The sequence below is a fragment of the Sebastes umbrosus genome, chromosome 7 (assembly GCF_015220745.1).
Source record: "Sebastes umbrosus isolate fSebUmb1 chromosome 7, fSebUmb1.pri, whole genome shotgun sequence".
NCBI lineage: Eukaryota > Metazoa > Chordata > Actinopteri > Perciformes > Sebastidae > Sebastes > Sebastes umbrosus.
In genome coordinates this window covers 9,518,782-9,546,008 of record NC_051275.1, presented here as the reverse complement: position 1 = coordinate 9,546,008, position 27,227 = coordinate 9,518,782, and the positions used below count along the sequence as shown (strand labels likewise).

The 27,227-nt window shown below is 40.3% G+C and overlaps 1 protein-coding gene across 19 annotated transcripts in view; it reads left to right on the top strand.

Annotated features, from left to right (window-relative positions):
* The window catches only part of myo18ab (myosin XVIIIAb), a 142,326-nt gene that overhangs the window by 50,508 nt on the left and 64,591 nt on the right, over window positions 1-27,227 (top strand). For 17 of the 19 annotated variants that reach the window (XM_037775588.1, XM_037775587.1, XM_037775589.1 and 14 more), the window contains 11 exons: window positions 3,266-3,277; window positions 5,128-5,298; window positions 5,805-5,895; window positions 8,954-9,146; window positions 10,344-10,430; window positions 15,027-15,168; window positions 15,304-15,463; window positions 17,449-17,635; window positions 19,036-19,243; window positions 20,693-20,802; window positions 26,654-26,719. In XM_037775588.1, the coding sequence (XP_037631516.1) occupies window positions 3,266-3,277; window positions 5,128-5,298; window positions 5,805-5,895; window positions 8,954-9,146; window positions 10,344-10,430; window positions 15,027-15,168; window positions 15,304-15,463; window positions 17,449-17,635; window positions 19,036-19,243; window positions 20,693-20,802; window positions 26,654-26,719 (1,427 nt within the window). The remainder of the gene's footprint in view (window positions 1-3,265; window positions 3,278-5,127; window positions 5,299-5,804; window positions 5,896-8,953; window positions 9,147-10,343; window positions 10,431-15,026; window positions 15,169-15,303; window positions 15,464-17,448; window positions 17,636-19,035; window positions 19,244-20,692; window positions 20,803-26,653; window positions 26,720-27,227) is intronic. The other 2 variants (XM_037775585.1, XM_037775572.1) reach the window with 1 other exon arrangement.

Here is a 27,227-nt window from a genome sequence, read left to right as displayed (position 1 = left end):
AATGACACTTTTTTCACAAAACTGATAAACACTAAGCTTGATTTATCATTCGAGTGTATATGTAAAACCCGGTAGATGAAATCACTAATGGACTAAAGAAATGCATGACTTTAACAAAATACATGCATGTCATCTACTTCATCTTTCTCTAAAACATATCCCAGAAGCAGAGGCAAACCTCTCCTCTTGTTTTTTATCTCCTGTATCGGTCCATGTTCGGTAGAACTTGAGGACTGATGTCACTCACTGTGTCACATCCCCTTTCATTAAATGACTCAGTCTGGTATTTTCCACAGAAGGGGAAGACCACTGTAAAATCCATTAACTTTCACGCTGCAAGGATTTTAATTCAATTAACAGTTTGAAGATATTGGGCATTAGTGCTCACTTCGCCATTCATTAAGCATGTCAGGAGAAATGAGAGGAGCATTAGATCAACTGGTCAGGGTATGACAGATGGAGCCAGATAAGCAAATACTGCAGACACAAACAGGTGAATGCAATAGTGACCCTTCAGCTCAATGCTCTACTCCAGGTGATAATTGGCCAGTTTTGAGTACAGTATATGCAGGGAAGACACAATAATGTGGAAAATATAATGTCATCCAATTCAATAGTGATGCCACAAATGTTATGTTTGTGAAGACTACAATTTCATTATTATGTTGATACTGTGCCAGAAAGGCTTTTATTAAGTTTTGTCCACCAAGAGGACAAAATAACAGAAACAGTTTGTGTTGTTATAACCACCCGATTCAGCTGTTATCAGGCCATTAAATGGGCGTTATTAGACGCTATAAGCATCATAGATTTGGGTCATCAGGGGCCTACTACGCCTACTACATTGTAAAAGTGAAACTTAAAAGCAACACAAATGTCACAATTTGAACATAAAAAGTCTTCTTTAGGTTTAGTCAACGAAAGCCCCACTTGGTTAAGTTTAGGGAAAAACATTGTGTTTTTGGTTAAAATAACTACGGGAAGCAAACTCCAATCTTCTGTCATTATTACTACGGTCGCTAGAGGTCGTTGTCATGTTCTTTTATACCTTCTTTTCACGATCTACCATGTGGATAAATGATAAAACCTACTAGTGGGTGTAGTAGGCCCCTATTGACCCACATCTATGGGGCTTATAGCGGCTGATAAGGCCTATTTAATAGCCGGACAGCAATCTGCTGTTATAATGCAGTCCAATCAGACCCCACCACTAACTACGGGTTAAATAAACATGGCTCTGACACCGTGTCAACAATTTTATACATTTTATACCTAGTGGGCAGTGTAAAATCTACTTGGAACAGTGGAGCCAAGAGAAAAAAAGATTTTTGGACTTGTTTCCTTAACATGCTACAAAAATGAGTTTTTACTCTTCTTTTCTTATTCTCATATCTCTGTCTCTGAACACTCAATTTATTCATTTTACCCAGAAAATTGCTTCTATGTCTCGCCAACTATGTATTAATTTCCCTCACCTTATTACTCCAACATTAATGACAACATAGCTCTGCTTAAATTACCCAAAACGGCTCAGAATGAAATGCAAATCCTTTTCATAAAAGCCCCAAAAAAAATCAGACTGGAGTTGACTTTCTACCAACTGCCACTAGGTGTCAGGCGCGACCCGTGAATGCACACACTCTCAGTAGGCAGCATGCTGACTGCAACACCAACCAGGACATCAGGATTTTCCACTAGATGCTGTTTAGCCTCACACTGATTCTTCAGTTTGTAGTGTGGAAAATGCCGGTCAACTCAATGGGACCTTTTCTCACTCTAGCTGTATGTAACCATGCAGATAGTTGTGGTTTTATTCGTCCAGGTTATGAAATGTCTGTGTGAGATTTCTGAGAAGTCTTTCCACCAGATGTTGGAGCTTGGCTTTAGGGATTTGCTGACCCTCAGCCACAAAAGCATTTATGGTGTTTGTGCCGATCGCAGTCAGCATTCCAGTTCATCCCAGCTGTTGATTGGTCAGGGTTCTGTGCAGGCCAGTCAAGTTGTTCCACACCAAACTGGGAAAAGCAATTCTCAGTGGACCTGGCTTTGTGCACTGGGCATTATCATGTTGAAACAGGAAAGGGCGTTCAAAGTGCCACAAAGTTGGACCAAAATATCCTTGTATGATGTTGGGCAAGACCAAACCAAGAAAAACAGAACCAAACCAAAAGTATGTGGACAGGGTTGTCCGTATACTCGTGGCCATAGACTGTATCTTCATGGCTAGATTCCACTAGTGACACAATGCTCATTTGTAATTTGGGTGAACAAGCTGCAAAACATGTTCACACTGCATTGCATGTAGCAGATAAATGTAGTTAGTGAAGGTCCTCTAAGTCAAGCAACACATACATTTACAGACCTGTATGTGTAATCTGTGTTAAGCCTACAAGAATCAAATCAGTCCTCTAGTTCAAGCAGTTCCAGGATGTGTTTGAATGTCCCAGCTATCACGAGCCTCTTCAGCGGTGTTCGGACATGTTTGTTTTTTGAGCTTGAAAGTTCATTCTTGACATTGAAAACAGCAGATGGCAAATCGATCTCAACTGAAGGTCAACTCTGTTGCTCAGAGCTTTTAATAACGTTTCCTTTAACCCCGCCTCCCAGGAATCGGTCCAGCTTCGCTCTGGGGCTCATTCACATGATCAGCTGCACGGAAATCACTCTGGATTCAGCTATCAGTGCATTTTACAACTTTTAGGACCCTAATGATTTAAATAAGGATTATTCAAGTGTTTGTACTGGGAAGTTGATTTACCTAAAATGATCCACTGATTTACAGATGTGTCTTTCTCAATTTAAGTCTATGGGAAAAAGTATTTTTGGCCCAAAGCCATCAAATGTGTTTTTTTTGCAAACCTGTGTCAACATGACAACAGTCTTGGGACAAAAAAAAAGACTTTATAGCTTGAACAGTACAACAATTAGGAGATTTTGAAAGTCTTCACTGTCACTGGCTGTTACTTTACTTAGAGGACATTCTCTAACTTGAGTCAGTTGGGAAACCCCCTCAAGGATTCCTGGCAGTCTACAGAGTATCATTTACCATCCACTGATATAACCCAGGGGCTCGTGACGTGTGTGACGGTGACATGTCTAACTTCATAGCTTGCTCTTCCAAAGCATGTCGGTGTTGGTTTCAGTGTTGTTTAATGCTAATGTGTATGTTTTCCTGTGGCTGTGAATTGATGAATCCATGAACTGTGTTATCTCTAACCCCCTCTCTTTGCTTGCATGTTTGCATGCTGTGCCCTATCAAACGCAGACGGAGATGAAGGTAATGGAAAAAAAACAACACATCAACACACGAGTTGTTGACTGTTTTTCACTTAAAAACTTTATTTCAAAGGCTCTCTTGTTTGCATTTTATGTCTTAATGCCTTTATCATTCCTTCCAGGCCTTAAGACATTAGCATTTTTATTGTTTCTGCTCCTCCTCCCCCTCCTCTCTCATCTCCTTCCCTCTTGTGTTTTGCTGTTTTCCTCATGACGACTCTCCCCGCTCCCCTGTCTCACCCTTTTTCTCTTCCGTGAGATGAAAATCACGGGGATCAGAACTTTGCTGTCCCTTTTAAACTGCTCTCTCTGATGCCTCCCCATGTCGCCCACATTCGCCTCCCGAGCCGTCGTCACACTACAACACATTCTCAAAAGCAAAGTAAAGCTTGTTCATTTTCACTTCTCTAGTCAGTGTTTTGACTTTTCCACCACAGAACTTGTATTTCCCAGCTTACTCCGTGTATCCCCATGAAGTTTCTGCCTGGCAGGGGCTCCTGTTGATTCTCTGGCTCTGTGTCTAAGCTCTTTGATTGGCTGGCGGTGCGGGCTGTCATGTTGCCTTGGTTCCGTCTAACACATGGGCTTTGAATCGCCTCCAGACCAAATGGAGATGCTCTCCTCATACAGACTGATAGTCAGGCTATGATCAACAGTAATTAGCAAAAATCTAAATCGGAGTTGTTAGGTTTGTTTTCAATGTGTTTTCCACCAGATATCTCAGAAATCACCAGATTTAACTCTATAAAGCTTTTATTTTATTCGCTCAAATGCCTACAGTAGCTAACATATTATGGCTTTTAATGGCTGTGGTCATTTTTTGGGAGTTTTCTTTGCAATTTAGTATTGCACCTCCATAAGTTTGGTCAATTGCAAGAAACACTGGCTCATATCTAGACTTTTAGTTTAGTGCCTAGTATGGGCTAAGCTCCAACAATTGGATTCTAAACTTCTCATAATGCAACTCGATTCTCCGATCCAACATATTCAACTGACGTTACACGAGTAATCTTCTCAGACTTGACACAACATTGCATCCCTAGTTGTCGCGTTCATGGTTTTCTTACATTTTATGCAGATTATTACATTATGAGCCTTTATTACGTTTACATTATTACATTATGAGTGGCATTTAAATTTTCTCCCAATTTTCTGCCACTTTCAATGTGCAGCATGACTAAAGTGGCTATAGTTAAGATATATATAATATACAGTCACATTTAAAAAGGTGTTATCATGGACTAAAATGCTTAGAAAATGATGCAGATGGAATCTCCATATTGGAGTCATTTCCTACAGCGGTGTGAGCATCAAATCAGACAGTCACTTGTAGTATACTCGTCTATACATGGATGCTATCTGAGAGCATCGTGATGTAATACAGCGTGAACATAGGGAATCAGGCCCATTGTTAGAACAGTTAGAAAAAGAACTAAATGTTCCGTTGATGGTGAAACTCGACCTCAAGTATGAATCTTAACACCTTAGCTGTCAGTTTTCACACAACTCCCACAGCCGTTTCCCCGGATCCACTTCCACTCCTGTCAGCAACACAGAGGAAATATCTCTTGTGGATATACAGACCTGCTGTTGAGAGATGCCTATCTGGGTTAAAGGCTAAGACGTATGTGGTTGACGCTGATTTGTACTTTTAGTCCAGGTTAGATATAGCTGCTGACAGAAAGTACACAGGTTCTCTGATGTATCTCAATTGAAGCATCCTTTTTCACTCTATTCACCCTCCCTCCCTCTTCATCTTTCTGTAGTTGACATCTTCATTATCTTTCTTCCTCAGGGCATTATTGCATATCTTTTTGTATTTTAAGCACATTTTCTACCTCCTTCTTTTAGCGGGTCGTAGGCAGTTTGCTCGTCATGAATGGGCTCAGAAGGCGGCCTACCTTCTGGGCTGTACCTTGGAGGAGCTGTCCTCTTCCATCTTTAAACACAAGGCTAAAGGACTGCAGCACTCCACCTCGTTCAGAGGAGGACCGGACGAGGCCGGCCAAGGTGACAGCGCAGGTAAAAACCCAAACTGAGTTTTGATTCTCCTTCGTAAGATAGTGTTGGCTTTTCACTGAAAATCTGATGTGGTCAGTGGTTCAGTGGTGGTTGCCCTGCCTCTGATATGATGAACAGTTTAATTGAGATCAGTGCACCATTGATAAACACTGTATGTGGGAAGCTTTGATAAGATATAGTCTAAAATTACAATTTAAATCTGCTTACTGAGAATGTAACCAAACATTTGATGCCAGTTTTTGCTAATTGACAGTTCACACATTTCTTCAAAAATAATTGAGGTTTGTTAGTCATCCGTAAGTGGTTGTTTTCCAGGATTGTTTCCCAGGTTTGAAATGCTGTTCCAAAGAGATAAGTCTTTGGAGAAAAAACACTATTAAAAGAGTAAAACCCTGTGACACCTGTGTTGACCCTGAGCAGAGGATATCAGCTGTAGACTGGGGGGTTGATTTGACGTTCTTCATCTTGTTCTCCGTTGGCTCTGATTCTGATCTGTTGTCCCTCAGGCTCTAAGGTCACAGCTCTGGAGTGTTTGGAGGCCATGGCATCCGGACTTTACTCGGAGCTCTTCACTCTTGTCATCTCCCTAATTAACAGGTAAGACCTTGCAATATTTACTCCCAAATATATTACGTTATTATTTTGATCCTATTGGGAGTTCTTTTTCAGAAGCGTTCATGATGTAGTTGACACATACAGTATGTCTGTTTATTAAAAACAGCTACTGTCTCTTTCTCTTCAAACATCGACATGGGATGCAGATATCATTCCTACTTTCTTTCCCCAGTGTATTTTTTTTTTCTTCCTCCATTCTTCCTCTCTTCCTTTTTAGCTTTAACTTTAACCCCTCCGTTCTCACCTTCCTCTTTCCTGTTTATCCTTTTTTCCATTCGTCTTTTTATTCTTACCCATTTCCTTTCAGAATTGTCCTCCCTCTTCCGATACCGATACCAGTATCATAAATGCCTCCGATACGGCCTAAAATGCTCGATCGGCATACTTGCCAACCCTCCTGATTTTCCCGGGAGACACCCGTTTTTTCATTACCCTCTCCTGGTTTCCTCCTGGGGTCACAAGACTCCCGTATTTCTCCCGATTTATGACACATTTTCACACCTTTTTTCATTTTCATTACCACAACCTGTTTATTCACTCTAATCTATTTTAAGTCTATCTGTTCCTATGCTTTTGCTCACCTAAAAATGTGGTGCTCCATTACAAACGATGCTATCTTCTAAGTTGTGTAACAGATCTAGATGTAAACACCTGGAAATAGAAGCTGAGATCCTGATCTCTTGTCTCACATTCATCTTTTGATGTCAAACCCAAATGTTTTCAGTGTACAGCAAAAATAAAGGAATTGGCCTCGCTGTTCCAATAGTTTTCGAGGGGACTGTATGTTTCTGAAAACATTTGAGGAGAGAAATAGGCATTACAGTAACAGAATATTGATTCATATTTTATCAGCGCTGCCTTGTTTGACAGTTTAATCAGAGTTAGTGAGTTTTTCGAGACTGCTCGGCTCTGATTGGTTGTTTTTCTTTGGGCGCATTGGAATCTGGCAAATGCCGTTAGGAGCACTAGGAGGATGCGGCAGAGGAACATTATTGTTTTCCCAGATTATCTGTCTCATGCACTGCTGTCAGGATATAGTGACAGTTTTATAACAATAACTTTTTTATCATATTTGCTCAAAGTTACAGACTGCAGCTTTTATAAGGTTAGCATGTGCTGCTTTGTTTCTGCTGTGTATGGCAGCTCTGCACTATTGTTTGAATCCTCCTCCTTGCAATAAACAATTAGCCTTGGCAGTGTTACACAGGTGGCTGTGAAACAATGTGCTGTTTCACTTGCCTGCAATTCATTTCATATTGTGCCTTTGTCTCAATATGCTCTGCTGCAGCTATTTTGTAAACCCTGCACACATGGTGTTACTCACAGATATCAGTTCTACTGTGAAAGTTGCACATTTCTATTTCTACACTGTAGAAAATGCTGTCCAACATTTCCTCCCACAAAAGTGATCGGACTCAAACCAACACATCTCTGAAACAAGAAAATGTAACAATGTACGCACGTTTCTGTTCTTTTATTTGATCAGATATTTATGAGCATTACCAGCCATGCATATACACATTGATCTTTACAGTTTACACGCCCTATTTGAATGTATACCAGCAAATTCACTTATCTTTAATGATATTTTTATTTAAGAAAAAGGGCATAGTTCACAAATGCCACTGCCTAGACAAAATAACATATAATAACATATCTATACAGGGAATGATTATTCAAACTTAAGTAGTCAAATTAATAAAATTAAATTAAAGGAAAAATTTAAAAGAAAAAAGCCAACAAACACAAAATTAATACAGTAAAACATACATACAGATTGCTTTGAAATATAAATATCAAGTGTATAGGCTTCTTTACCATCAGTTATTAACACTTCATTCTAGTGTGTAGAGTGCTCGATGAGCGGTTCCTGGGGCAGGCTAATCATGACCAATAAAATTGCAGTGCCTGCCTCATTTTGGGGAAGGGTCTTAAGCCTTTCAGAATAAGATACTAAAGGGTCCAATGTTACATGACATTTTTGGGTTTGCCCTCTAAAGGAATATTTTATCTTTTCTAACTTAAGGAATAGAATTCAGGTCGTTCATCCAAGTGGAAGCTTTCGGTGGGTGTTCCCATTTCCACTCAGGCAAAATCCTTCTCCGAGCGAGAAGAGTTGCAAGGGCAAACACAAATTGCCATTTCAGCACAGTCTTTGAGATAAAGTCTGAAATACAGTAGCCCAGAAGTTGTTCAGCCTTTTACAAGACCAGAACATATGGGTGAGGTCTGCCTTTTCTATGCGACATCGATTACATATTTCATTGACAATTAGATCTTAGACAGTCTGGCCCTGCTATAATGGATTCGGCGAAGAACCTTAAACTGAATTAAGCTAAGGCGGACACATGAGGTTGACCCGTTTACCCTCCCCCATGCACCACTCCATACTTCAGATATATCAGTTCCAAGCTCTTCCACCCAGTCTGCTCTGATCTTGTCAAGTTTTACATTATTGAGTGACATGATAGTACAATAAATATTTGAGATGCAGACCTCTAAGCTGTGCAGGAGTTTGCAAAATAACTTCTAGTCCTGTCCTTGGTGGTAGACTGGGGAAAACATGGGCTACCGGCCATTCTTGTTCATTGATACTTACACAGCAGTCAGAACCAGAATACAAGTGGATCACACACACATAAAAAAAACAACCAAATAATGAAACCAACAAACATAAAATACATACATTGTGTTTTTCAGAAAATCTGAAAAATCTGGGTCAAAGTGTTGATATGGTCAGGAAGCCTTGCATAAGTGCTAGGTTTATGTATTAGCCTGAAGGAAAGTCTCTTGTAAGAAGCCAGTTGAATTATAAGATGGCACCATGCACTCAAACTCTGCAGGTGTTTTTTTTAATATGTTAACCTATTATATATTGGTTTAATATTCAGAACGTGGATACGTTAAAACTGCTTTTTTTCTATTTTATATCGTTGTAAATTAAACGTCTTTGGATTTTGGACAGAGAAAACGGCAGCTTCCCAGTGTCAAAGCGTCATCATCACTGAAGATGATTCATGATAATATCTGTATTCCTCAGGGCTCTGAAGTCTAGTCAGCACTCTCTCTGCTCCCTGCTGATCGTGGACACTCCGGGTTTCCAGAACCCTCGGCTGGCTCAGCAGCAGCGGGGAGCCACGTTTGAGGAGCTCTGCCACAACTACACCCAGGAGAGGCTGCAGACCCTGTTCCATGAACGCACCTTCGTCCGGGAGCTGGAGAGATACAAGGAGGTGCTGCTGGAAAGAACACACACACATAAGCACATTAGCTTATCATTTTATGCTTATATAAGATTGTCTGCGGTGAAAATAGTCTCAATTAAAATAAGTATTTTTTATTTAACTGGTCGTTCAAATTGAAACAAAATAATATCTTTTCTTTTTTATTTACATGCTCACCTCTAGTGGCATCTACCCATGCATATAGTTTCGGTTTTGAGATACCAGTAGATCTCAACACAGTGGAGGCCAATGGAAATTTATTGGTGTCCACGGCATTGGAAAATGACATTCATAAACTCTGGATAATCCACAGAAAACACAGGCTGCGGTCGAATAGTCTTTACTGCTTAGGAAGGTTCCCTACTGAGTGAAATGACCCGGAAATATTAAAGTGGCAGCCATGATAAGAGCTGGTCCAATTCTCTGGTAAATGCTATATGGAAAGGTGCTTCAATGCTTCCTTTCTTATCTCCTTTAGCATAGGATACACTGGACCATCCTTTACCAAAGGAAAGGAGATAATGCTGTCCCACAATTCCTTGCAGCATCAACATATAAAGTGATGCACCATTCGGCCGTGATTTGACAGGAATCCTCACTTGAATTGTACAGCATCAAGTTTGTCTCTGTAGCTCATTGTCTATATGTTATGAATAAAGTTGCTAAAAAAAAAAAAGGTATCGTCCGTCCGCCGTCGTGTAAGCACCGCGGTTGTCTTTTCCTAAGTCCCTCACATCTTTCTTTGACCTCATGACGTCTTCCATTGAGGTCAAGGAGGAGTGGTTAGGAAAAGACATAGGACATAATTCTTTTTTGACTATTCGACCACAGTCACCGTGTTCAACGGGTTTCTTAGGAACTATTACTACTGTTAGATGTAGTTCCAATGAAAACTGTTCACATCAATGTCTTGAGATTATCCTGGATTCACCTCGCAAAACTATCTGCATGGATCGGTACCACCATAGGTAACTGAGAAACACTCATTCAAAGACAAATTAACTTAATGATTGTACCCTTTTTTAGAAGCATTGAGCTAATTACAAACAAATGTACCCTCACACAACCCAATCTACAGTCTAGCTTTGCCTAATTTCATAATCGATCTGAATATAGCTTCAGTTGTGATTCATTGATGATCTCATCTTCTGCTGGTAAATCTCCTGTAGGTTACTAACCTAAGCCTTTATCCCCTCCTGCATCTAGGAAAACATAGAGCTTGCTTTAGATGACATAGAGTCCAGTACCTCACTGTCTGTAGCAGCTATTGACCAAGCCTCATCCCAAGCTCTGGTAAGCACAAGAAACATCACTACACTGTCTCTGTTTCAGGCATCTATGTGCATGAGATGTCATTGTGGTGAAACCTGTGATGAACTCTTACAAAAACTGTTATTTTACTGTTCACCTGCCCAGGTGTTTGTTGTTTACAACTCGTAACACTGTGTCAAATTAAATCTGTACCCTTAAATAGAGAAACAAGCAGACAAGGATAATTTATATGCTGTACCAGGCCTGTTGCCTCCATCCAATTAGTTAAGCTCTTCGTGATTGTGGCTCATTTTCTTTCTAATTTGCTCCATTTCCTTTTGGAAATTCCTCTCACATCAGCAATATTAATTGGATTCAAGTTTGTGATTTGTGTCCCTCTTGTTGGCTTGAAAGGGTCTCTCTCGCTCCACCCATCAGTTGGCCTCTTAACGCAAAGCCCATTCAATTATTAGTGGTACAAATATGTGTGGCACCAGGCCTTGGCAGAAAGTCTGCAGCGTTGATGTGTATTGGCTTGAGCAAGAAGCACTAACAAGTGTTTTAAAATGCCTTGGAATAGATTTGTATTGAAGTTGATTGCAAAAAAAAGTAAATATGCCACCGTATACGTGTGTGTGAAGTGGAAATCACAGTTTAAGCTCTGATGGAGCGTCATATTAGCAGCATCAGCAACAAAGGTAGATATTTTTTATTGCCACTCAACAGTTTTGGTGGTAATTGTTTTGGTACAACATGGCAGTTCAGTTCTAGGGCAAAGACGGAGAGAAGAAAGCAAGCAAAAGGACACCATAAACCATTAAAACAACGCACACTAAAAGGAATCAAGTGACAGTGAAAATGTATATGAAGAGTTCAATTCCCATCAGAAGTACAATGATTGTTGTACCAGTGCAAACAAGCCCAGTTCTAGTTCAGTTCAGTCAGAGCAAAACAGGTCAGGAAAGAATCTGTTTTTGAATCGAGTGGTTTTGGTTAATATCGGTAGAAGAAGCATAGCCGTGTAGAGAGCAGTACAAGGCGGATGGATAGGTCAAAGCAGTTAAAAACTGTTAAAGCTGGTTTACCGAACCCTGTATCAAGTTTTTTTGTAACCATGATGATGAAGGTTCTCTCAGCTTATTGGTTTTTGATGAAGAAAATATTAATATGGGACTTTTTCAAAGGGTTAGAGGACCGACACAGAAAATCAGTTATCATATCCAGGTTCCTACTGAAAGTCAATGTTGGTTTCCTTTAACAATGACAACAATCTTTTTTCTTTTCTTTTTTTAACTCAAATCACAATCCGTCCCTACCCAAGTTTTTTTTAACCTAATATTAACCAAACCTGAATTATAGAAAGAGGGCAGATCAGGAAACAGTCGTATGAATCCTTATTGTAACGGTTTTGGATGACTGATAAACGATGATGTACTGTCGGTGGGGATGTTAGAAGATGCTCATATGTGTCTTTTTTTGGCTTTAAGGTTATGCTTCCCTAACCTCAACAGATCTGTTGTTTTGAACCAAAATCACAATCTTTGCCAAACAAATAGTCTTTATTCTTAAACACACAAAAGTGGCATATTTTCTTTTTTTTCAGAACAAGGTTGAGGTTGAGCTTTCGCACTGCGAATAATGACAATGACCAATCACGTTCAAAACGAACAATATAGTGTACAACAACACGGAGGCCTTGACAAATGCAGCGCAGACCAGATCCTACTTCCATTCTTACCTTTCACAATAAAAGCCCTTGACATATACATTGATTTTTGAGGTTGAGAAAACTTAATAAAATAGCTTACAATAGTTTACGCTATACAACAGTTTTAGCTCAGACAGACTGACAGATGCTGCTCTGGGTCATTGGGATCCCGGTAGTTAGTCCTCTGACTGCGTGAATCTATTCAACCTTTCAAATAAGTGTTGAAACTGTTAATTCGTCACGCCCCTGGTGTATAAAAGGCCTTAACTCTGGTCTCGGATATTAGGAACCCAGATGATCTGTAATGACCTCTACCAATGACCTTTCACCCACCATGGTATCTTTAATCTTTGTACAGTGAACGTACAATATACAGGTTGAGTAATTCAGCACCAAACAAATAAAATGGGAGACATGGGGCACCCTTTGTGTTATTAAAGCTACTAGATAACAAGTACTAATTTGGCAGCAGTAACTGAAATTAAGAAAAAGAGAACTCAACGGCAGCCTGGTTTATGAGAGGGTTACTCCTCATTCCTGCACAATCTTTATTTTGCACTGTTACAGTAGAATAGTTTCTCATGAAATACAATTACATTGACCGCTAAAGAAAGACATGTTTAAATCTCATCGCGGTCACTATTGATGGCTGCTACCTGCAACCCGTGTATCCCAGCGGGACGTCAGTAGAGTAGGCGGTCTTAGGAACAGTTATTAAAGCTAAAAAGTTAGAATCCCTGGCTTCAGTCGGTTATATGCCTAAACTGAAGCAATGAAATGATTGAGTCTGGTAGCCTGTTTGGATGCTTTTAGATGACAAACAGGGGTGTTCTCAGGAGAACAGCTTTGACGTCACTCGAGAAAGGAAAGGACAAAGATATCCAAAAAATAGAAAGCAATTGGAAAGATTATTAACCTGACACATTTCCATCCTTTCACCAGATTAGAAAAGGTTAAAAGCAGCCCTTTCATATGTCACAAGACATCCCGTGCTACATTACACAAGGACAGGGGTTAAATTCTCTTTGGAATTGGATAATGGCCATACTGAATGTCTGAAGAAGGCATCTTAGTGAACTTTGCAAAACCAAAGGACTTCTGAAGTGTGTGTACAAAGATCATCGTGAAGAGAGAAAGCAATGGGATGCTGTAGATTAGTAAAGTGAGAGAAGTTATTTCAGACGTCCAGGATTCTGGAAGTAAAGCCCTGTTTATTTTCTGCATAGATGATGTTATGTGATTGACAGATGACACATTTTCAAGGCTTGGGTGGACATTAGAAATCACCGGTTGAATCATCAGTACAAAAGATGAACAACTGTCTTAGAAAACAAGGTCAGGATACGTCGGCTATCCAAGGAGAAATCCAGTTGATGACACTCTGCAGAAACCTGATATTTGCGCGGCATTTTGTTCACAATACAGTGATGAAGTTGCTGCAGCTCTGACTGTCTTCTTCTCCATAGCAACAGCAGCTACGGCAATTACTGGCTCTGGCTGTAGACAGCTCACCATGTGGTCATTCACAGGAAGCCTTGTCCTATTTTTACAGTGGAATGTTTTTATATATATATGTATTTTTTTTTCTTTTATATTATTAATATTATATTTAAGATTTGGCTTTCAAAAACCATGTAGAATTAACAGTAAATCTCTCATTACATGCTGTCCGAGATTGTTCAAGAACACAGTTGTTCAAATGTTACGTTTCTTTTGAGGAAATTAAAAGGAATTACAGTTTTAGGTGGAACCCTGAATCCAAAAGACCTCCATGTTAATAATGCTGGGATCAGACTACACCAGGGCTTTTCAGTTACAAATTAAACTGGGCCAGATTTTGAAACCAGGAAATATAGATGGGCCAGACATTTTCAACAGCCTATTTAAAACCTATTGTTTTTGACAAATTTTAAACAAATGCAAATGAATGTAGTAGCAAAAAAAATAGCAATGTCTATTGTTTCATTTTTTAAATAAAAATACACATCATACATCGAACCATAGCAAGTGGCAAAAACAGTAACCAATAACTCACTCTATCTCTCTCTACCATCTCCCTCCCTCTTCCCTCCAACCTATGATTGGACGTGGTCTAATGTGACCATTTTGAAAGGCGAAAATAGAATGAAGAGAATCTGTATATATATATTAGGGCTGTCAATCAATTCAAATATTTTGTCACGATTAATCGCGTATTAATCGCACATTTTGGTTCGGTTCAAAATGTACTTTAAAGGGAAATTTGTCAAGTATTTAATACTCTTATCAACATGGGAGTGGGTAAATATGCTCTTTTATGCAAATGCATGTATATATTTATATTGAAAATCAATTAACAACACAAAACAATGATATGAAATATTGTCCAGAAACCCTCACAGGTACTTAATTTAGCATAAAAAATATGCTCAAATCATAGCATGGCAAACTGCAGCCCAACAGGCAACAACAGCTGTCAGTGTGTCAGTGTTATTTAGCCTCCTTCACGACAAGCTAGTATAGCATGGTTGGTACCAATGGCTTTCTAGTTTCAGATGATACTAGTATCATAGCATTAAAATTGAGCCCGCTACAAACTAAAAATTGCAAGTTGCATTAATGTGTTAAAGAAATGATTGCCGTTAAAACTAATTTGCTTTAACGTGTTATTATCGTGATAACTTTGACAGCCCTAATCTTCACTATAGGACACTCATAAAATAGTGTTTGCTTTTATCTTTGTTCTTGTTTTTTCAGTAAAACTATTACATTATTACATAATGTTATATTCCCGTTTTACCTGCACATTGTTTCATGATCTTTAAGTGCTGAAAAAAAAGACTTTTACACATTTTGCCTTGACCTCAGGATTTTTTTTCAATCAAGGTCAAAAAGAAGTGATTGTGAAAGAAAAAGTAAGGGACATCTCTGAGTGTTGGTATCCATCACAGGTGCGATCTCTGGCCAGGACGGATGAGGCTCGAGGCCTCTTGTGGCTGATGGAGGAGGAGGCCATTCAGCCCGGAGGTTCAGAGGAAACCATGCTGGAGAGACTCTTCAGCTACTACGGCTCTGCGCAGGGAGAAAACAAAGGTGAGCACTCAACCTGTCGCCGCCTGCTGAAGCAATCAACAGTAGGTTCCTGGAGTTTTGCAGGAACAACAGACCACACTGATCGTACTCCTGACATTGTGGGGGAATAATGGAAATATTTCCCATGTGCTGCAGGAGCCAGTCTGCTGCTGCGAGGAGAGAAACCCCACCTCTTCCTGTTGGGCCACAGCCACGGGACCGACTGGGTGGAGTACAACGCCCAGGGCTGGCTGAGCCATGCCAAGCACAACCCTGCTGCTCAGAACGCTGCCACACTGCTGCAGGACTCCCAGAAGTACGACCGCTCACAGCAACATCCACTTTATTAGAGTCTGTTGGGGATTAGTAATGCTGTGTGGCTTACATGCTGCACATCCATGTGTCACACTGTGTTTTCTAAAAGTGTGCTGTCTTGTTTGGGTTATCTGTTTAAATCAAGCTCACAGAAAGAGTGAAACAGAACTCTGTCTGTGCACCAGATGACTTTCCTGGGAAAAAACCTATGAGACACTGGAACCATGTAATATCCATCTTTATTAGAGAAGAGCAAAATATGAGGGATGGCAGTCGCACAAACTGACAAGCTAGAGAAATGAAATTGCTTGTGGATTGAAAATGGCAATAAATCTTTAAAGAAGCAGTTCTCCCACATTACAAAAGAAAAACATATCCTCTCATGTACCTCTAGTGGTATCAATCCATGCAGATGGGTTTGATTTTATTTTCCCAGGTTTTAAGATTTCTGCTTCCACCGTAATACAATGGAGCTGAATGGAACCATCACTACTCTATAATTCAGTATTTATCAACAACAAAATCCCATAACTAACAAATAAATGATAATCATGTTGAAGTTATGTTATGTGTAAAAAGATGCTCAATTTTCTGATGACTTAATGCATTCATGAGCACTTACATGATGAGTAGCTCTAACATTTATTATCCACTTTTACATGTTTATTGAAAATGATACAGCTAAACCATAAACACCCAAGTTGCCCAAGTCATTTAGAATTTACTGATTTCATCACGTCAGCATCTGTCAAGTTTGTCCCTTTGTGCCTTTGTATTCTCTTCTTTTTCATTCACAAGCATTTTCATCCTTTTTTCTGATGTCAATTGTCTGGCTTCCAATCCCTCATAGCAAAAAAAGCAAGATATGAAAAGGTCAGATCATTTGTCAGTTACATAAAAAGAAAAACATTACGTCACTGCCATCAAAACGTGTTACGTTACTGCATTACCTACTGAGAAAACTGCCAAAATGAAAACCCCTTTGCAATTCCTTGTGCATGTTGGTTATATTGTCCAGAGGGCGCTTAGCCTACTGTAAACCTACCTCTGAATGTATTGACTCTACAGTCATTGCTTAGCCTCGTCAGCGGCATCTGCAGACGCAATATCCCCTTTACAGCTCTTTATTATATCGAGGTCAGGCCCAGTTCCCTCCATGTTACGCCTCATAGGGATTTTATTAATGATCTTACGGAAAGATGGAGACTCTACAGTACAGTTGATATTGGTAGCATCTCCTCCACCACGTAACCAGCTACAAGCTCGGTAATTTCCCTCGGAGCGACAGCCGGAAGCCGTTGCTGTTTTGGAGCTGTAGCACCGGCATCGTTCTCCTCCTCGATGCGCCTCGCCACCCACCAGCGTTGTGGAGCGCTGTGTGAATGCAGGTGCATTGTTCAAATTTGAAGTAGAGTTCTTCACAGCTGACAGACGCTTATCCCCCCAGCTACAATTTGCATTTCCCTGTGATGTTCTTGTACCAGATGAAAACGTAACTAAATAAGCGATTACTTGAATTGCAAACTCACTCGTTACGTTACTCCTTACAACACAAAAGTAATCTGAGTACTCTAACGTGTTACTCTGTAACTCGTTACCCCCCATACTGGCCATCACATACAGTATAATCCAAAGTTTCCAAAATGGCCATGCTGCCAGTCACTCTCCAACTATTCCTTTACATATTTAAAATGAATACATGATCTCCCTTAATGTGCACTTGCAAATAGCAACTAATCAAATTCAGACCTCCGGTATCCATACTGATTTAGAAAAAGTGCGATCCACAGTTTGAGAGCAGCAGGCTACAGAGTGAGCCAAATGATGCATAGAGCATCCCACCAACATATGGCTCTCCAAGCAGCACAATATGCCCCTAAAGCCATCAGATTAGTTCCCTGTATATTGTGAATTATTATTATTATTAATATGCAGTGAGGAAGAAAAACGTCCTGACAAATGCAATGCATCCTTCGGCCACTACAGGAAGAACATCAGTGGGCTGTTTATGGGCCGGGCCAGCGGGGCCACGGTGTTGTCGGGCTCCATCGCTGGTCTGGAGGGAAGCTCCCAGCTCGCCCTGCGACGAGCCACCAGCATGAGGAAGACCTTCACCACCGGCGTGGCTGCCGTCAAGAAGAAGAGCCTGTGTATCCAGGTCAAACTCCAAGTGGTAAGTGGAGGGGACGGTCCTTACAACTTGTACATCACTCCTAAATAAAAGCCCCACTTGTCAGCTTTTTGGGGCATCGGGTCAACAGCAATTGCAAACTGGGCCTTTGTCATTGCTGAAGTAACGTACTGTGATCAGGTATTTTTGTTATTGTTGATTAGCTGTTTGCTTTAGATGTCATTAAGTACAATATCCATTGTTAAGACAGATGAAACCTGGATTCCTCCATCCATCCATTCGTTGATACATTAAAAGTCCTGATTGTGGTACATCATCCAATAGCTCCACCAGTCCCCAGATCTCTTAGCTGACTGTTGGGTTTCAATACCTGAACAATCATCTGGGAGGAGGTTGTTGGATATTAGTTTTGGGTATCAGTGCAGATACTGACTTTGAGTATTCCCTGGAAGTGGCTTATCCATATTAAATACTGATTCCTAGTTTTAAACCGTATCTATTAGCACCATTTTTTTTACACTGTCTAGAACATTTAGATTGAGATTTGCACAATTCCCAAAGTGTGTCTCCACCTATGCTGAAGAATGTTTGAATAATGATTTGGATTTGTACGTCGGCTGAATAGTTCCTAAACAAAAATACCCCTCTATTTTTCATTACCAAGGTTTTGTACCTCGGTTTTCTCGCAAATCTACCACTTTAATCTCAGAGAATATTTTTCTCCTAAATTTATGGATTAAAGCTTGAATTTTTTTGCGGAATATTACCCACCTCCTCTGTAATTTCTTTTTCCTACAATGGCCCTAATACCCCATCATATTGTGTGTACTTATATCAGCTAACATCCTAAGCTTGGATGAAACCTCGAACTTGTGCTTCCCCTTACTTTTATCCAAAGAAATCTCAAAACATACAGTACACGTTCATGTCATTGTTTCATAAAAGTAACAAAATACTTAAAGTATAATAGAATATGTGAGTTTATAAATTGGACATCTTAATTGCATTTTTAAAGCCCCTGCACACCCATAGTCAACCCACACAGGTGTTTTCATTTATTTTGCCTAAATTCACCTCCTCTCACAACAGCGTGGGTGTGTACAAACTGCATTTATTCACATTTTCCTTACCCTTCTGTTGGTTTTGTTGCTGTTAGGGCGGGATTATTCTTTTTATTAGTGCATAACGCTTGGTGACATCATGTAATCCCCCAGCATAGCTCCACCCAGAGGTCTAATCAGCCAGAGTATCTAGTAGACAACACCTGTGTGGGTGTTCAGAGCCTTCATTCAGCTACTGTAGGTTACATGTAGATGGCTGCTTTGCAATCGTGCACAGACTGCCACAATGTAAAGAGAATGTCAGATTAAACTTGGAGAAGGAACCTGAAGCTGTTTTGCTATTGTTCTATGGTATCTGAGTCACCTCTATTCTTTTTTTAGGATGCTCTGATTGACATGGTGCGTCGCTCCAGGGTTCACTTCGTCCACTGCCTGCTGCCCAAAGCAGAGGCAGTGGGTGGTGGAGGTGAGCCCCGTGTGACGCATGGAGAGAGCCCCGAGTCTGGCCTTATGACTTTGGACGTGGGCCTCCTGAGAGCTCAGCTGCGAGGATCCAAGCTGCTGGATGCGCTTCGCATTTACAGGCAAGGTAGGAAAGCACTCGTGAAAACCTTTGCATTTATTTTTTTTTTACTCTAAATGATAAAAGAATGCCATTTATTTTACATGAAATGGTCAGTGTACTGAGGAGTACTACTCCTAGTCTGTGTTGTATAATGCCATGTCTGAGAAAATAACAATATCATAGTGATGTTATCAGGGTTATCTGGGATGGGACCTGTGTTTTAAACTTATGGTATACAATTTCAAAGATGTGAACCTTTGCAAGCAGTAAGGTCTAATGAATACATGTTATTGGTTGCTTTATGGGACATGTAGGATCTGGTGAATTTTGTAGCTTGACCAGGGGTGTGGGCTGGACAAAATGGAACTGCTTTGGATTGATTTTCATCCTTCCTATGGATCAGAGTAGCTGTTGGTAAACTTTATTTATTCTGTGACTCATAAGACGTGGGGGCTCGATATTTGGGCCAGTTTTATTCCGTTGGCCATATTATAGATCATTTCAACACTGTGGCCAACCATTGTTACGCCGATGACTACCAGTTTTATGTCTCATGTAATCTTGAAAGTCTGCCATCAAAAATCACTCCCTATCTTTGACCAATGCCAGCTAAAACACTGTAATGTTGGTTTGTAGTTCTGATCTTTCAACTCCTTATCCTCATACTCCACTGGATACCCCAATTTATCTTGTTCTTAATTATTTAGTTTACATTATTTAAGGTGTGACCATTTCATATGACATTCTTGTTGTTTCCCGTGGTATTGGATTATGTGTATATCTTTTTTTTCTTTTTCTTTTTTTACTTTTACTGTATCTGAATCATTTTGTTGTGGTTATGAAAGGTGCTCTAAAAATAAAGTTAACTATCTTACTAGGCATTAAAAGTCAAACATTAAAAAGTGATGCTTTGATTTTGATCATTGTCTCCCCCCAACTTTATGGAAGAACAATACTGGAAATACTGGAGTACCCCTCTATATTAGCGATTTGACGTAAATGTTAGTGGCCAAAAGTTGTCCATAAAACACTGGTATATTCTCATGGAGATCATTGAACTTTGATCTTAACTATACTGTCTGATGCAAACGTTCCAAAGTTCCTCAAGCTAAACCTGCTCTCAAACTCTTTTATGACTCATCTGTCTTTCTGATGATGTCAAATATGAACTCTATACTCTCTTTCTTTTCTTGCCCAAATCATTTGAATCCAGTGATGAATTTAACTTATTACTGTTCGTGCCTCTCTAAAAGCTCGAGAACCCCCTGTAACCTCAAACATCTCCACCTTTCAAACCTTTACCACTTTTGTTTGCTCTTAAGTCTGTTGAAAAGTTGTTTTCTTTTGCTGTATTTCTCCTGAAAATAAACGCTGACCGTTGACACATTGTTGGCTCACCACTTGCTGCAGACGCTCCTCTAACCTCGATGTTTTTGTGCTCTCCTCTTTGTTCTGCTCCCTCCCTGCCTCCAGGATACCCAGACCACATGGTGTTTTCTGAGTTCCGCAGGCGCTTTGATGTCCTGGCACCACATCTGACCAAGAAGCATGGCCGACACTACATTGTCACAGATGAGAAGAGGGTGAGTGTTTGGCAGGATTAGATACTGATACTTTGTGAGGGCTGTATGTGTGTGGCTGGATAGTGACTGTTGATATGATGGAGGATGTTGAAAATGCCTTTCACACAGGTGTGATTTTTCTATAGTTGTAGTAGATGTCATAATTTTGAAAGAATAAGGATTTTTTTTCTATTCAATATTTTTCTTATTGTCTACAAATCTAATGAGAAGACCAACAATGTGCTAGTCTGTCCGTCAACCTCGTCTGTGGCTCTCAGCCCAAAAGCCCAACAGCTGGTCACTGTAGTTTTTATCAAACGTTACTAAAACAGGAGGAAACGGTGCATTTGCTGGGGACTATTTTCAGCGGTGGATTAATCCACATGTGGTGCTCTAGTGAGTATTTGTGGCAGCAGGACGGTGTGTGAGGGATTGAGTCAAAATAAACTACAGTGTGCGTGTTCATGGTGATGAAGGAACATGTCACCCAGTGCAACAGTGTGGCTCATTGATGTGTTTTTAACAACGGTGGAACTCTATAGCACAGAGGAAGAAGAGATATCAGGCTTTGATACACACACAATACTTGTTAGTAGATACATTCACTGTTGGTTTGGGTCTGCACATGGGATTTGTTGACAATAAAACAAATATAGAACATTACTCTGATTTTATCCCCATGTACATATACTGTATCATGTGTATCCATCCAGTGGAGGACCCTATTGACATATCAAGAACAGAGATTATTTCATACAGAAAAACCCACATCTGCTGTGTAACATACCTTGTGATCTTTAGCAACAGACACATGAACACATTTGTTTTTTTTAAATGATTGATGATTTGTTACCCTACCCATTTATAATCTAGTGTACTGAAATCCCAGTTGTGCTTTTAATTTTTAATCCAATGTCTTCATTCTGTATTTGTATTTACAGTGTCAGACACACACAGAACAATGTTCTAATAAAATTATGATGAAAATTATGAAAGACAGAAGAGCGGCGGGCTGTCAGATTTTTAAGAGGTTAAAGGGTTAATCACAGGAAGACCTTGTTTCCTATAAACTGCAATCAATCGTATCGTCTCACATAAAACACAATAACGATGCATGGGGACATAAAATCCAGGTCAAAATCTATTTAAACCGATGCACTCCTTAAAAAAAAACAGTTTTTATTAACAACGATGAGCTCTGGTTGTGTCAGTTGGCAATGGCAATTTTATTTATTTAGCAGAATTCATTACACGTAAATTCAAAGTGCTTTACATTTAAAGACAAAATATAGAAATATAAACATGAGAACATGTCAGCATAAACAACATAAATATAAGAATACAGTAGGATACACGATCATACACCCAAATCACACAGCAATAAAAATCAAAACATCAACACAATCATAAGTTGATATTGATAATGAATCAACCCTGGTGTGTTTAGAAGATTGCCGAATCCTCTTTTGAGATTTGACGGTTGGTATGAACGTCTCCTCAAGAAGCAACAATGTGTACTTGTAAGAATTAGGAAGTCATTTTTTCATAAAAATGGTCATATTTAAAGATATCAGTTTACTTGTCATTGCTAACACTCCTCAGCCTGTAAAAAAACAATGTCGTCTGTGGCTCTGGAGGAGCTTCGTCCTACCCTCACAAAAATAACCTTCATGATGTCAAAATTGTTAGAATGTTGAAAGATTCACTATTTCTCTACTTGTCCTCTACATCCTAATCTCCCGGTGTGAACAGAATCCCTTTATTCCTCCTCTCCTCGCGCTCTCCTCTCTCCGCTGTCCTCTTCCTGCTCCAAGAGCGCTCTTGTGTGTAATTAATTATGATTGCACAGGCTGGCAGCATACGGCTACTGTACTGATTAATTACCGGCAGTGGGAAGAGCTCTTTCTTTCCTCCTCTCTCTCCCTCTCCCTCTCCACTCCCATTCCCTTGTCTCTTTCCACTTTTTTTTTCTTGTCTCATTATCTTTCCATTCCTTTTGTATAGGAGGCAGAACAGTTTAGGAACATCCTGAGCATATGATTAATGCCTTCTCTACATTCTGTTCAGGCAGTATATAGCAGCTTCGCACAAAGGCGTGATTAGCTTTTATGAGTGGGAGGTGGGGCTGCTGGTGGAAAAAAAACATCTCTACATTAAGGCCTCCTGTACCTGATGTGTAAAAATGTCTTGCCTTAGAAGGTAAAGAATGTTTTAGTTTTTTTCCCGGGTTATTTATGAATCTAAAAATCCGATTGGCTGACTGCCTGCCTGGTTGTGTTTGTCGGTTAAATGTGGAATACGAAAAGAACATTGAAATGAATAGCTGCTGTCAACATAGAAGATTTAACTGGATTAATTAAGCAGATCAGTGAAATCAAGCTTACTCTCTTTACCACACCACAACACAAGTGGCTCACAAGATCCCTTGGAGATGAGCTTAGAGAGGATAGCCCACTCAGAAAGAACTAATGGTAGCCAGTTCTCTGGGGAGTCGGGGATGAACAGTGGAGAATAAAGGGAGGCAAGGGAGATGGATAAAAAGGAGGCGGTCTGAGACAGAGAAGGGCGTATAATTGGAGGAATATTATGAAAGAATTGGTTTTCAGAGAAAGCGAAAGCGACAGAAAGAGAATATATTGGTTTGCTGAGCCCGTCTGAGAAAACACTGTCTTTCTGCCTCTGACAGCCCAGTTCTGTCAGTTCCTCTTAATACAGCGTGATGTAGCCATGATGTTAGCAGCCAGATGGTGTACCTGCCAGGAGCTTTTCAGACCAACCAGGCAAACAGCAGAGAGGAAATCCAACACATCATCCAACATTCCTATCAGCGCCCTGTCCCTGAGAGGCTCAACCCTCTGTGGAACCTGACATGTAAAGTTCCACACGTATTATTATGGTGCCTTACTATTATCCTGAGTTTCAATGCACTACATGCTTTGTAAGATGGTCTTTCAGTGGAGTACACTTTGGTTTTGTACTCCTGAGGATGCCAGTTTCTGTCAATCTGACCAAAACCTTGAATCGCAGTGAGATATCTCAACAAATGCCTCAATAAGGGACTCACAAGAGACACAAAAAACCACAAAGCAGTAGAAGTGAGATACCCTGACTTTTATCTGTAGTCATATTATACACTTCTGGTAATACAACTTGATTGTGTCTTTTGTTAGACTCTGTCCAGCCCGTTGTCATTCCCAGCACGTCAAATACCAAGGCTTTGTCACGTCCGTCAGCGTGTTACCACCACACAAGGCACCGGGCGTTTCATTAACTACATTGTAAACCCATCCGCGGCAACAGTAAACGCTTCGAGAAAGTGCGCCGAGAGTGTGGTGACGTAGTTTAAAGAGCGTTAAGACATACACCGGGCCGGCGAGCAGGGTTCAACAAACACAAGGATTTCATCCAGGAGACTGCTGTTCGTGTCCCGTGTGTTAACTTTTACTTTCACGTTCCAATCAGCTTTTCATTTGTGTCCCGTGTTCACAACGTTCAGTTTCATTTTCACTGTGCAAACGTAATAGTTATAAGCCCAACCGTATAGTTCTTTCCTAAACCTACCTATAGTGATTTTGTTGCCTGAACCTAAAGTGACAGCGAGGGATATGACAAAGCAGCGGTATGTGATGAGAACGTGTTAGCCTGTCTGGTAGAGATCAATGTTTTTTGTAATGCAGGCTTTCTGTTAAATGACTCTGACATTTCAAACTGGTGGAGTTTCCCCTCTTAATGATGTTTCTGACCCCCTGACCTTTCCTTAGTGGCACCATCAGAACAACATTTTAACTTGTACACATTAATATCAAAGTCTGTTGGGCAGAATGCCATAAAATGTCCTGAGCACATTCATGCCTCCCAAAACACAAATCCTTTCCACTTGGACACTCCATGAGCTTTCCTCTAGAACACTTACAAAATATCTCAGACTCCTATTGACAGGTTGCCATGAAATGGTATCATTAGATTCTAAATGCGATTTATTTCCATGTTGTAGTGGGACATTAGAAATTAAGTGAGCAGTCCTAAAAGATAATTCTGGATTATTACTACTTGGATTGTATTTTCGTTTGTTCTAGAGGTCGACCGATTAATCAGTTTGGCCTATTAATCGGCACCGATAGGATGTTTTATAAACCATCGTTATTGGTGGAACTGGCCTTCGATAGTGGCCGATGGCTGTGAACCTCCATACACGCCATACACAAAGTCAAGGTTGAGGGGAAGCACTGGCACTCGAGAGACTTTATATTGCGTTTCTTAATGTAGACTACATCAAGGTAATTTTATATCGCCTTTTTCCCTCTCCAAACTATCGTTTTTTTATCACCCTTTAAAAATCCACTCTCAGTCGACCTCTAGTTTGTTCATCATTCCCATCAGTAATAACATTATACTCACCAAGTTGATTGCTGAGATCTGGGAACGCTATGACATCACTACAATGAACTGTGCTCTCCAATACCCATACTACCATACTATTTAGTATGCAAGAAAGGTATTTAGTATGTCCCATTACATAGTAGGCCTATGTAGTATGCAGTATTCCAAAAATACCAGGATGTCCTACTACATCCGGTCACATTTTGCAGTCCAGCATGCTTTTCTGGATATTCTGACCCACAATCCTCTGCACAGCAGATATATGAGCAAGAGGGTCAAAGTTCGTGGCACAATGTTATGAAGAAGTAGTATGTCCCAATTGTATGCATACTGCATGCAACAGTACGTACTTTGTAAGGGCAGCTGTAGTATGTACTAAAAGTAATAAGAAAAAGTATGTGATTTGGAACGCAGCTGAAGTCTGGAGCAACCTTCTCTTTCTGATTTCTTTCTTTCTTTCTTTATTTCTGCGTATTCCCAGTTCATTAGTTTTACATAACAAATAGAAACGATGGACAAAACCACACCCAGAAGTGTAAATCAACAGCCTATAAGTTATCAAAAGAATGCTAGTTTGACTTGATAGGACAGGCACAGAGGGTGGATTGTAAAATAATGGTGATGCCTTTTTATTGACAACCACTATAGTGCAGCATTACAGCAACCCTGAAGATACACTGTTTGCCAGCAGGTAGCTGTACTGTAGTTACACATGCCCAGTTCATGGGATTCTTAACATGTTCATGCTGTGATACATTTTTGATAATTTTTGTACCGAATGTGGTGAGGAAGACAAAAGCAGTTTCTCTTCTTCTGTTGCATTTCTGACACAGCAGCACCTCAAGGTGACTTGTATTATTTATACACAGTTGCTATTACCACTATACCACAGGTAATGCCAACTCAGCTAAATCTAAAGAATGATTCTGTAATTTAAATGTCCCTTGGCCTTTCCTGGAGCACCACCCCCATGACAAACTTTACATTTGTAGCTCTTACGCTCCGAGAATAGCCATATTCAACACATTCCATTGTGGAATATAATTTATTGTAGCATCAAGAGCCCCCCCATGGGAAGTTAGGGTTAGTCTTTTTCCTCTGTAGCCCAGTTTTAACGAATATAATTCCGATATTGAGATCCGTAATCCCAGCATCAACCCTCCTGAGTTGAGCCCCAACACCCACACAGTCTGCAGTTTGTCTTCTAAAAGGTTGAAATGACACGATGGATGAAACCTGACAGAAAAGGCACCTGAGAAGCTTCTCTGTCTGACTCGTTTTGTCCCTCGAGGCAGACCACGGGGAGGTGTGTGTGTGTGTGTGTTTGTTAGCTGGTGCGAAGGGGGAATACTGTTTGTTGCTATAACACCGAGCTAGCATCCTTTTGGCAACCGGGTCATGTGATCTCTTAGAGGTAAGGTAAGGCCCGGAACAAAGCGGAGTTGTTTTTATTTATGTGTCTTCTGACTGTTTGTTCTTGCTGGTTTTGCAGGCAGTGGAGGAGTTGCTGGAGTCCTTGGAGCTGGAGAAGAGCAGCTACCACATGGGGCTGAGCAGAGTGAGTGGAGTCATATTGATGCACCTGCACACTTTCCATCTCATTATTCATCCAAGGGCCGTTACCATAACACTGTAACTTCTCCAATCGTGGCCGGGGCCTTTATTAAATTGGTGTATAGTAGAGAAAGGCCTTGTTACTATAAGTATATTTCTATGATATGTTCAAAAGACATCTCCCAGTTTTCTGTGCTGCTGTGCTTTTCATTTTCTGTTAATGCAGTTTGCTGCTATCGCAAACTCAACACTTCCTCCACAATACTAATTCATGGCATACCATTCGTATCTAATCATATCTGCTGCCTTTACTGTACGTTCTGTGATAAGATACTGTCAGTGAAAGCCAACACTTCCTGCACAGATGTTTTATTATGCCTCCGCACCGGCAACAGTCGTAGCCTGCAGGAACACCTTTTCTTTTCAGAAAACAACACTCTCTTTTGTCGTTATTACTTGGGGGGGGCAGTTGCCAGTTCATTGCAGGAAGCCCTGAAAACTGTCACATCAAA